Source organism: Cariama cristata, unplaced genomic scaffold (genome assembly GCF_000690535.1).
Source record: "Cariama cristata isolate BGI_N322 unplaced genomic scaffold, ASM69053v1 scaffold18334, whole genome shotgun sequence".
NCBI classification, from domain to species: domain Eukaryota; kingdom Metazoa; phylum Chordata; class Aves; order Cariamiformes; family Cariamidae; genus Cariama; species Cariama cristata.
The window spans coordinates 2735-15600 of NW_009611453.1; the positions used below are offsets into that span (position 1 = coordinate 2735).

A 12866-nucleotide genomic window follows, 5' to 3' on the forward strand; every position below is an offset into this window, starting at 1 on the left:
CAAGGAAAGGCTCCCTTGTTCTCAATGAAATCATGTCAGTGATTGCTCCCAACGTTTTTGCTGTGCAAACAGGAAATCTAAAAGGGGTTTTCGAACCAGCTTGAGAAGACAGCCTGAGAGCCAATGGTCAAATCTGCTTTCACTGCAAATATAGCTTCTGTTTATGGGGTTAAATAACATGCTTTATTGGGAATTTCGGATCACATCTCCATCAGGTTATACATAATATAAAATGGGTTGACATGTGACTGGAGTGTGACAGTGCTTCTTCTGATGGTGTTGCAGATGTGGAAGGCTACTGCAGGCCACACCATTTCTGTCCATCAGGATGATGGAGCCGATGACTGGGAGACGGATCCTGATTTTGTGGTATGGCTTTTGAATTTTACTGATTCAGCAGAAGTGTGCTACGTAACATGTTAAAGAGTAATTTCTTCAGGGTGGGGGCTATGTCTCAGCAAAATAAACTGATAGGAGCATATTCCTGGAAGGAGGGAGAAATAGCATTTTGTGCCTGTGACTGATTGACAAAACTACCTTGTCTTGGCTGAGTGCTGCAGGGAAGTCTGTACGGGAGAGGTTTGTGTTAAGAAGCAGCAGCCTTTTGGGGCTGAGTGTGTGCTTTGTGCGTTTCAGCAGGGGACAAAGCACAGGGCTCACAGCAGAAGAGAAGCAAAGGTGGTAGTAGCTGCTTTTCTAACTCTTCTGATCTTGCCAGCTGCTGAAGGCTTTTGCTGTAAACTCTAAAGTGCAGATGACTAGTAGCATCTTTGGGTTTTTAACTCTTTTTGTCTGTGTCTTTTGCAGAATGATGTGAGTGAGAAAGAACAGCGCTGGGGGGCTAAAACTGTGAAAGGATCCGGCCATCAAGAGCACATCAAGTAAAGCATCTCTCTTTTAAAATATATTAATAGTCACGATGCCAGGCGACTTTTAATCAACTCATGTTCTCCATTACTTGTCTCATCATAATTAAAACAAGAGTCTCTGCAGAAGATTGATTATTTGCCAGATTGCTGGTCTTTCGAATGCGTCAGTATCTTCAGATCTGAAATTAAGATCAGAAATATGGTGTAGGGACTCTTAAATGTTTCTTTGTAACTGGAAATGTTATTTTTCCTGCCTCTTTGTGTCTGGAAAGTTTCTTTGTTCTGTTTTGGTGCAAGAGCCAGTACTGCCAGGGGAGAAGTTTCTGTTGGGTGATCTGAGCAGTTCTGGTTTGGTGCTTTGAGGATACATTTGGTCCCTTAATCCTTAGGCTTTGTTTAGAAAACTGCTCCCAAACTCATAAAGTCTGACAGAGTAACAAATTGAGCCCTCTGGCAGAAAAGCAAATGAATGCATCACAGGCGGCTATGTGAGAATGACACGATCCATCTTCTGAATCTTGTATTTCTTACAAAAAGTGTCTAAGACTTAACTTTAAAGCAGGATTAGGAAATCTGTGATGGTGATGTTCATTTTGGTTTTGCTTCTGTATTTCTGGGGCATCAACCCTCGTGGTATAAAGCTAAGAATAAATGTCATCGGTGTTGCAAACTGATGGAGAGAGGCTGAACTATGCGGCTTCCTTCGGGGATCAGTTTTATTCTGCCCTATTTGGCGTGCAGTGGGGACGCCTGCTGGCTGAATTACGCCTGAGGAAGCTTTAAACTCGGGTGGGAAGGGTTTTAAGGTACAGATTACCATCTGGGTTTATCCTTCTTGTATGTAGCCTGCACTACCGTGAGTTCAGTTCCTGCATATTGCAAGGGGACACCTCGGGAAGAGGAGATGCGTGTCTCCTTGCATCCTTATTTTGCATTACAATTGTGTTCAGAATGCTCAGTTAGAATTAGAGTCCTGATACCATAGCGACTGTATGATAAGAGATGATCCCTATTCTGAAAAGTTGCCATCTAAGTAAAAAGTGTTGGAAAGAGCTTAAATTAGGACTTGAGTAGAAAACATGTTTCAGGCACATATAAATTCTAAGTAATTGATTGTTCAAATAGCAAAATACCCTTCCATGTTAATCTTAAAACCAACTGTTTCTTATTTTTTTAGATAATGTTTTGCAGTGGAAATAAATTCTATTTTTCACAATATGATGAAGTGCTTTCTGCACTGAAAAAATGGAAAGGACTTGAAAAATACAAGCTGTCCAACTTTTAATTAAAAGATTATACTTTTATCATCCTAACTTCAAAAAGATGCAAAATAAAAAGTATCTTCTGAAACATTCTTAGTAAAACTTGCTGCTTAATTATCTGTCTTTAAAGTATTCATCAGCTGAGAGAGAATGTATTCCAAGAACACCAGAACCTCAAAGAGAAGGAGCTTGAAACAGGACCAAAGGCTTCCCATGGCTATGGAGGGAAATTTGGTGTTGAACAAGATCGCATGGATAAAGTAAGTATCAGTGATTCCCTGGGATGGTATTATAAGCTTTGCCTTGCATTGCCTATGGCCAACACAACCATATCTGTGAGTTAAGCTTGCTGAAGGTGCAAAGTTGTTCCAACTTTGCTAGGTTCGGAGATGTAGAAGCTCAGAACATGACATAAGCTATATACAGCAGTGGCTCATTTTGATGGCAGAAGCATCACTCTTGCGATGCTCTAACAAGAACACTTGTAACCACTGCTACGCAAATCTGTCAGGCCATCATGCTCTGTTCCCCAATTAAATTAAGATGCTTTTGCAGAAAGAACTGAACTTGCAGCATCAGGAACAAGTATTTCAGATGGCAAATTAGAAATCTGAGAATGATGAGAAGTTCTGGGATGTGCAGTGGCCCCATGTATTTTTTTGTTACTTACTCCCTCTTTAGAGCAAGTCTGCATGCTTATGTCCTGAGTGGATTCCCCTGGAGTCAAGATTCAAGTTGCTAAATATGTATTTCTAAATGAACAAAGAACTTTATGCATTAATACATCCAGTATTGTTTTTTATTTTGATTCTGTGCCAGCTCTTCTATGCATATAGAGCTTGCCAAAGAATGAAGAGTGTGTTGCTTTTAAATTGGAGGGCAGCTCTCTTAAACAGTGGTAAACTGCGAACAGTGACAAGTAATCCAAGTATTTAAAAAAATCATCGTGCTTCAGTCAGATGGTAATGTTTTACATAAGGACGTGACAACTGTTTAAGTTACAGTCTGTTAACAAAAGAAATGATCATTCTTAAGGTAATTTTCTTAGCCTTGTGATAATTAGGCAGGCATATCAACTTCTGGCTAGTTTCTTTCATGTACTCTGTTAAAATAAGAGCCAAACTGTTTCCTGAATAAGAATGATTTTATTTTTTTACTTTATGTACTTTCTGGGTTTCTAGTAATTTGGCAGCCTTAAATTTTTGCTGGATTCCTGTATTCCAGAGCAAATTGCTGTGTAATTCTCAATGGGCCTTTGAAATAGGCTAACCTCACTTTTGAATCTGGGAAAGGAACTGCTGAGCAGATTCAACTGTTAGGCCTGTTCTGCAGCTGTGTAGTGCTCTAGTGTCAGTGATTTATCCCTCACCTGTGTCCATGGGGAATAAAAGAAACAAAAGTGAGAACTGTTTCCTGTAGGCCAGAATTAATCGCCAGGAAAAAGGTGATGGTCATGCCCATCTGAGTGATACTGGTGACAGGAGATGTTCGTAATTTATTTTTTAATAAAGCTTTCTTCCTTAGAACTATAGTTCTAAAACCTTATCATTGAGATCTCTCCTTCACAGTTATCTGTGGCTCTGTGCAGGTGTGCTAGTATTAAGGCTTGACTTACCTGAAGTAAATGAGTGTTACTGCAGCATTGTCATGGTACAGGTTTTTGCTGTATTTAGGACAAAACCTTGATGCTGACTTAAAATGAACAGTTTCATCATTCTATATGCTGGACCTCCATCACTGATTTCAAATGTAGCAGAGTATTGTGCTGAGGAATTATGAGGGCAATTTACTCTGAAATACAGATTTCCAAGAAAAATCTTCTTCCAAGTCTTTTCTAAGAAGAGGTGTGTTCTGATGCTTGATATTTGATGAGATGCAGAAAGTTCTGGTGCCAGATAAAGAAAACAACATACTTAAACTTTACCTACCTCAATTGGTATAACAAAAGAGAGATCATGTAAAACAACATAAAACCTAGAATTTTCAGAGCTTCATGCCTTCCATAAATGTAATGGGTAACAGGAAGAAGAAAGGGAGGTGTGGGAGCCTTTTCTGTCACATTTAACAGTTATTCTGCTGCAGAACACCTGCAAAGTGAACAAGAGTATGACTGTTTCAGGAAAAGAAAGGAGCTTTTATATTGCTTATAAGTTAAGGTAATGCCCTATTATTGACATCCTTGTTCTGTTACCTGGCAATTACTTCAGCCATTATGTGTGGTAATGTTTTGCTTTCCTACATGCTGGGAATGTTCCCTCTAGCACCTGTGTGAAAATAAAAAAAAAGGCAAATACTGTAAAAGCCAAGTTACTTACAGTTTCTGGGCACCTTGTGTCCTCAAATTAATTAATCTTGGTCCAGCTGTCTGATCCTGCTACGAGATAAGCAGTTTCTCATTCCTCAAAGGTCGGCACTTGGGGCAGCGGCTGGGAGGGTGCTCTCCTGGAGCCGCAGATGCCACCTGCCCCGTGCACACGGACCGGTGCTGGAACTGACAGTGCTGCAGTGGGTGCTTGTCACAGGGTGCAGCCTCTCAGTCTGGGCATGGCTGTGTGCAGCAGGTTATAGGGTCTTCTGTTTTTGCCTCGGACAGGAATTGTAGGCATTTGAGCAACAGACTCAAATGTTAAAGTGGCAAATTGCAAGTCGCTCTGGCCGGCACTGTTTTGGCACTGGACAAGAAAAAAAAATATTTTTTCTATGTTATGTAGCACCCCTCAAGGTGCTAGGTTCTAGCATTGATTCCAGGATCTAGAAGGGTGTCCTAGCACTAGATAAGTGTAACACTAGCGAATGCTATCTGGATGTACTTTTAAGTGTGTAATTACATACCCTTGTGTCTTACCTGAAGCCAGTCACAGTGCGATGTAACTGAGCTTCAGCTTGCTGTGTTGGGCGTGAGTGCCAGGGACAGGCTCAAATTGGAGACTGGGGGGCCGAGATGCCTTTGGCATGGGGAACATCTTGATGTGGATGCACCGCTTCATGTTGCGATGCTATTTTGCAAGTGAGGAGAAAGTATGGAGAGAAGATGCCTAATTTTGGTTTCTGCAGATCAGAGTACCTCCCTAAAACAATATCAAAGGAAAATCTAACTGTAGTTGTATTTGATTGCAATCTAGTATCAGCTAAAACAGATCTGTAGCTATCAGCCTAAATACAAGGCTGCGTATTTTATCTGGAACTAATCCTTACTTTAAATTCTGCATGAACAGCATCAAGACTTTGTTTGTATCTTTCTTGTTTTCATTCCTGTGCTTTTGAAGTAAAAATGCAGAGCACAGAACAGTGTTCATAAAATACAGTCATTGCTGTCAGACTCTGTCTTGGCACTTCCCTTGCCTAGGCTGTGTTAGTAGGATGGCGACAGTCTTATAAAGACTTCTCAAGTGAGTAGCAATTTCCAGGGAAGGTAGTTTCAACAGGAGAAGTGGCAGTGATGCATGTTTGTAACGAAGCTTATCCTCGGGTTACTTGGTGCAGTATTTTCTCTTACATACAGAACTGTGTAGAACTGCTGGCTATTTCTGAACTCTCCAATTTCTTTTAGTCAGCTGTTGGACATGAATATCAATCCAAACTTTCTAAGCATTGCTCCCAAGTGGATTCGGTGAAAGGGTTTGGTGGCAAGTTTGGAGTACAAACCGATAGAGTTGACCAGGTAAGCAATTTCGTCTCGGACTGCAGCTACTCACAATAGTTGAGTTTCTGATTTTGTACGTACAACTGAAAAATTTCAATACCTTAAAATGCTCGTGTGGTCTGCTTTTCCAGCTGTATTTGAAGTTTAACGGTAAACTAGCACTGACTGTTACGGAGCTAAATTACTGTTTAAAGCAAAATAGAAAAAAACCCTTATGGGAAATTGAGACGAGTTGAAAAGAAAACTGAAAAGAGACGTTAAAATATGCCTTTTAGCCTGGCTGTGTTCTGTAATGAGGATAAAATCAGCCTGAGTGCTACAGAAGGAGGGATTTGGGGATGGTTTGTCCTGTATTGCAACATGAACTAATGGGCAGGATAATTGGTGTCCTGTTCCAAGACTGTGTAACAACCCCTGCGTGGAATTGCTGAATTCCTCTTGTACTGAATTGCTCAACCTGGCAAGACTAGATTATGTTGCTAGTACAATTTGCTTTGGCAAGGGATGACCAAAACCCTTGCCGTGAATACATGCACTAAATTACCATGTAAATGAATATGGCCTATAAGTTAAGTAGGTATTTATGCTCCTGATCAAGAAGGTCAGAGCAGCATGGAAAGACACAGAAACTGAAGTACATGCAGTGTTTCTACTAATATCTAACTCTCTGTCACACGTACAATTTTATTTCTCTTCCAGTCAGCTGTTGGGTTTGAATATCAGGGGAAAACTGAGAAGCATGCCTCCCAAAAAGGTAAAGTGGTGAGGTGGTCACCTCTGTAGACACATGTTTTTTATAAATAATAGAATAGATCTCTATTCTTTTACTGTTTGTAAAAGACCTCTTTTAGTGAGACTTCCACATGACATTCTCAATGAATCAAATGTTGAGGGGTTTGGGCGGAAGAGAAGATGGAAAAATTAGTTTCAAAGCAATTTCATGAGTTGATGAGGTTTTAAGACAAGGAAATAGCGTATTATCGTAAGTCTTACTTTTCTATTAGAAGTGAGGTTCAAGGATGTTTTAGAAGGACTGGGAGTTGTTCTTTGCTGTATTGCATCCTGTTGGAAATAGGAGGAACCATCATAAGCTATAGGACTGTTGCCTATCTTACTTCTGTGTTTAAAATTAAACTTAATTTTGTGTGCTAAAGAGTAATATTTAAGTTCTGGAATAACTTCTTTTTTCATCAATTGCTAGGATATGATGTTTCCATTAAAAGCTGCTTTTCATTTTTATTGTGCTGTACTCAATGCAGACTACTCAAGTGGTTTTGGTGGAAAATACGGAGTACAGTCTGACAGAGTGGACAAGAGTGCAGTGGGGTTTGATTACCAGGGTAAAACTGAGAAACACGAGTCACAGAAAGGTGAGTAGACACATGTGGTGGTGGATTCGTACTCTGTAGTAGACATTCATGACAGGCAGTGTTGTAAAAGACTAATTTTTTACGTCTGTTGCAGTCCCAACCTGCTGGAAGTTAACATTGAATAAAATTTATGTTGCTGAAAACTTTGACTTCTCAAAAAGAAACCTAAAACATAGGCTCTGACTGGGTTTAAGCGGTGATACACCTGCCATTACTTTGGAAGCAGGGCACCTAGGTTTTTCTGGAGGTTTTTTGCAACTTCTTTTGAAAAGCAGTAGATTAAAGTACTGAGAGCGTAAGCAGTATAACCACAACAGAGAAGAGTTTCTAAAAGAATCAGCTGTTTGTAGATTAAAACATTTAGCAGAGTTAGTAGTGTTTAGAGTTAATATTGTGTTGCTAATCAGGTTTCCAGGCATAGCTGATCAAAAATCTACCATTTTATTGAAAAACTTTGACATTTTTGCCATCTGTTTTCTGTTTATCTCAAAGAAATGTTTGCACTCTAGAAATGCTAAGGAGAAGAAGGAGGTGTTTGTTTAAAAGCATCCAGGCTGTTGCTGACATGGTTTGTGAAGTTCATTTTGCTATAAATCTTAAGAATTTTATCAAGGAGTCAAGTAGCAGAATTGCTGATATTGCCCAGCAGTTGAACTACATATGAAGCTATTTGATTTTCCATCCTGAGAGAATGTATACTGAAGAATTTATGACTTCAGTGTCTGGAATCAAGATTAACCGGGGATGTCAGTGCTTCTTTTAGTATGTAATGTAACATTAGCAGGTCTGATGATCACGATTTTTCAAGGTAGTATTTTGTTACTGAACACTTACAAACAAAATTCTTCACTCTTATCTCTAGATTATTCCAAGGGCTTTGGTGGTAAATATGGTGTTGACAAGGACAAAGTGGACAAAAGTGCTGTTGGCTTTGAATATCAAGGCAAAACGGAAAAACATGAATCACAGAAAGGTTTTTATTATCTTATTTAAAAATATTAGTTCAAATCAATCAACCTTTTAAACTTGGGAAATTTTTTTTTTTTTTGTGGTAAATGTGTGTTTACCCTTTGTGTATGCAGATTTTTGTTTCCCTCAGATGAAAAGGAAGGCATTGTAAACCATACCTGAACTTCACAATCTGATTTCCAAGAGGCCTTATGTCCGTATGGATGTTATTGAAATAAATGTGTAATTGCACAGATCTCTGGTATTCAGAGGCAGTATCAAGTCCTTCATTATTTATATTTCTATGTTGCGCACATATATATGTATATATATATATGTATATGTGTGCTAGATGGCTTTAGGTGGAAGGTGCATCAGATTCTTCAAATCTTTGAATATTATTGAGTCTGTATGCTGTAACCTTCACTGGATTTGTGATGCTTCCTTGCATTGTGATCCTAGAGTTACTGAATGCATATCTTTCCCCTCTGTTGAGGTAGTGTAGCAGGGCAGAAAAAAGAGTGGAAGATAATATCATTAACGACAGGGCAACTTGTCCCATAACATGTCACTGTTTTTTGTTTCAATACTGTTTACAGTCATAAACTGCAATAATGTTTTCTGAAACTTCGTGCATACAGATTATGTAAAGGGGTTTGGAGGCAAGTTTGGTGTGCAGACAGACAGACAAGACAAATGTGCACTTGGCTGGGATCACCAAGAGAAGGTGCAGCTGCACGAATCCCAGAAAGGTATATCAGTTCACAATTCCTTTCTGACTTCCGTCATTTTGACTTTTCTCTTCCCTGTGTGAAACCTCCTCCCCTGGTATGTCTGGCCACAGCCCTATAGTAGCTGACATGAGTCTCCTTTTTCTGTGTTTGAATGGTTGCTGTGTGTTGGTTGTACTGGTGTCTGCAAAGCAGGTTTAACACATCTGGTACCGAGTTCCTGAAAGTTCAGACTTGGTGATAAGTTCTCACTGGAGAAGCCTTATGAGTCTGCAGGTAGCCTGGATTATTTTTTTCCTTTTTCAGTTGAGTTGTGCAAACAACAAATTAGCAGTTTCTTTGTACTTTCCACAAATAATCTTCCTTTTCTGGTTTCTGATATGTGTACCCCTATTTTCATGCAGGGAAGATCTAATATCTAATGCTGTCCTTTCTCGTTGCCTGTGAGGTACCTATCCCTATGAAATACTGGTACCCGGAAGAAAAGTTGCAAAATAACAAACTGCTCCCCAGGCCTCTACCTGTCACCACTTTTAACTTAAAGAAATTAAATTAGTTAATTTTTTTTTTTTCAAATTAAAGAAATTAAAAGTGATCCTCAGAATATTATTCTGTTGGATGCTCCAGCAGATTTGTTCTGTGAAGATTACCTGAAGCCTGTTTTTATTTTTTTTGTACCTTCATTTCATAGCATATATTAAAATGGCTGTTCTAAGGCAGCAGTAGGAAATGATCATAGCTCTTAGCTGAGAGAGCTTTTTTCCCTCAAGCTGTGTGGCAGGAGGGATATTCATTCTTCCTTTAAAAAATACTGTGTAGGAATATCTGGAGGATAGTCTCGGCGGATCCTATCTTAACACCTCTTTAAAAGTCAGATCTCTAGTGCACAAATGTTAACCACACTGAGGAAGGAAGTTCATTTTATTCTCTTATATCCTTTTGTATGTTGTTTTGTTTTGATGAACGTACTATGTCTGTGTGTGTGTTTGTGTTCATAATGTTGATCAAATGCAAGTGCATTATGCAGTATGTATGAAAAATGTTGAGAAGTGCTTTTTTTCTGTGACTTCAGAATGGTATTCTTACGTCTGATAAATCATGTTGACCTCTTCCTAATCTCAAGTGGAAACTTCTTTTGAATTTACTCTTACAAAAGTATATTGAGTTTTGTGGTTGTTTTTTTTTTTCACCATCCAAAATTATTGGTAATTGAAAATACTGCAAAAATTATTTTGAGTGTCTCTGACTAAACTTGTTTATTTTCCTCCCTTCATTTTAATTTATTACATGTGGCTTTTTCAGACTATAAGAGTGGTTTCGGAGGGAAATTTGGTGTACAGACAGAAAGGCAGGACCCATCTGCTGTGGGGTTTGATTACAAGGAGAAACTAGCCAAGCATGAATCTCAACAAGGCACCGTTTTCACTTGTTACTTTCTTAACAGTGCAGCCACTTCTCACACAGTCTTAAATAGTTTTCTGAGTAGATGCTAGTAATGTGCAGGCACTTTCTTGCGCTTCTATTCCTACATGATCTAGCAATGTTCTTCCATTTTATTCTTAAAATGTTACATAAAGCAAGCCAGTATTCAGGAAACAGATATCCAATGTTTAGTTAACAGCTCTACAACATTATGTGTTTAGTTAATAGCTATACATACAGTGTGATAACAACATTATTAGTAGTATGATGTTAATGACGTCGTGCTTACCAGTTTTAGAGTCTAAATATGAAGTTTTGCCTGGATAAATTGGTGGAAAAATATTCAGATAAGGACCATGCATGTAACCATTAACAAGCAATGGGTTATGGCAAGATCATTTTAGAATGATTGTAGTCCTTAAAACAAGAAGTAGGGAATGTTTGTGGTTCTTGGGTGAGCAAATACTGTTATAATGCTCTCTTTATTCATTGTGAAATAGTTGGGGTACAAACCATGAATTCCTGGTTTTCCGTTATCTTAAAGTGAGAAGTCTGGATCAGGAAAATGTAAGTGTAGTATATTTATTCTGGCTGAAAATACATACAAAGCTGAAGAAAATGAGGTTGTTCATTCTGATAGTCAATATTTTTCTGTGCTACAGTGACAGAAATTCAAACTTTTAGAGTGTCAGATGTGCCTTAGCACAGCCCAAGTACAAACACTAAAACAGCTGGCTAGGGGACCCAAGTGGTTTTGGGGCTGAGAGGAGAAGGAGTAATTGTATTCCAGGGACGTATAGGAAAGCCTGTCCATCTACAGAGTCTAAGGGCACGTTCCTACAGCTCACTGCCACCAGAAAGAGGTGTTTTTCCAGCCACACGCTCTTGCTGCTTCTGTTGTGCTGGCTCTGGTGCTCGTTAGACATTTCTCTGAGTACAACTCACTAGAAAGAGCAGAAAGCTACTCTTGTTAGGGTTTGTTGTTTTACTTGTTAATGCCACTAGTGAGTTAAACTGATTTCAGAGTATAACAAGTGCTAGAGTCAGCATCAGGTGAGAGAACTCAGAGGTGGTACAGAATAGTATGGTCACCCCATTTCTGTGGTGGTGAGTTGTTGCAGGTTCGTGCTGTCTTGCGGAATTGCCCCTTTCCATGTGTAGAGCAGGAGTTACTACCAATGACTTTAATGTTCATCAGTTGAGTATCATGACCAAATCTGCTGGAATGAGAAATTAGTTATATTTTCCTGCCATTCATAGAATTTACCAAGTTAAAGAGAAAAAACACCTCTGTGGTCACTGAAGACTGGATATCGCTCCTTTGAGCAAAGCAAAATGGCTTAGGTTATATGATCACTGCAGAGGGCTAAGAATTGGTGCTGTGAAAGGCTGTGTTACAGAAGTGATGCATTAGAAGGGCTCATCCCTTATTCCTTGCTTGATACCTTATCAATCCTCAGCTTAATGTTTACTGAAAGAATGCATGTGGCCCACAATCTGTCGTCTGCTGGTGTACCTGAAGGCTCTTGCCAGTTATGTATCCTTTCTGCATCAAAAAACAAGTTGCATTTTCTTTGGCGGCTGTCACTGTATCTCTGCATGCAGCTGAAATGGCTATTTGCATTTGAAATGGCTATTTGCATTTGGCAGAAAGACAAGAGGGACAACAAACTCCCTACTCTAACCTTTTTATCCTGCTTTTAGATTATTCAAAAGGATTTGGTGGGAAGTATGGTGTACAGAAAGATCGAATGGATAAGGTAAGTTACTTATAAGAGCCACGACTTAAATACTCTGTAGGGATACAAAATACTCTGTAGTCTTCAACTTTTTATTTCTGGATACTTCTCCAGTCTAACAGTAGAGTTCTGTACTTTTCTAAATCTTTAAAAAGCAAGTTTATACACACAGAGCAGATGCCAGCTTACACACACATGTATGTGTGTACATATGTGTAGTGTATATATATTTAAGTAGGGAAAACTGAAGCATGAAAATTAAAGAACAGCAAAATTTATACGAAAGAATGAGAAAAATCCATGAATTCCACAATTTCAGTCATGTCTTCTAACAACTGGCTAATGCCTTGTATCTTGAGGATATCCTTTTAGTGGGCTGCTTAAAATAGGTGTCTGTTATCTACCAACTTTGCCCACTTTCATAATTAGGCACCTTCTTTTTAGGAGAATTTGTTTTAGTATTCTGTAACAGTGAAAGATAGGGCAACTGATACCCCCTTTCTACCTGTCCATTTTTAAATTAAAAAAACTGGAAGATGAAAAAGTCCTTACTGAGGTTTATCTACTGAATAAATTTACTCTCAGCTTTATGTAGGACATTTAAAAGTGAGAAAGTAGCAGAGTTTGAAAGTCTGTAGTATTTTTTTAGAGTCATAGAATCATTTTGGTTGGAAAAAACCTTTAAGATGATCAAGTCCAACTGTTAACCTAGCACTGCCAAGTCCACCACTAGGCCATGTCCCTCAGCACCACATCTACACATCTTCTAAACACCTCCAGGGATGGTAACTCCACCACTTCCCTGGGCAGCCTGTTCCAATGCTTGACAACCCTTTCGGTGAAGAAATTGTATTTCCTAATACCCAATATAAACCTCCCCTG

At 39.0% G+C, this 12866-nt stretch overlaps 1 protein-coding gene across 1 annotated transcript; it reads left to right on the forward strand.

Moving 5' to 3' along the window:
- Positions 1–273: 273 nt before the first annotated feature.
- On the forward strand, positions 274–12005 carry CTTN (cortactin; the record flags this gene model as incomplete). Its single annotated transcript, XM_009698272.1, has 10 exons — positions 274–369; positions 808–881; positions 2262–2391; positions 5682–5792; positions 6474–6528; positions 7034–7144; positions 8007–8117; positions 8734–8844; positions 10126–10236; positions 11950–12005. Coding segments are annotated over exons 1-10 (966 nt in total), but the record flags the coding sequence as incomplete, so codon positions are not given.
- Positions 12006–12866: the final 861 nt, after the last annotated feature.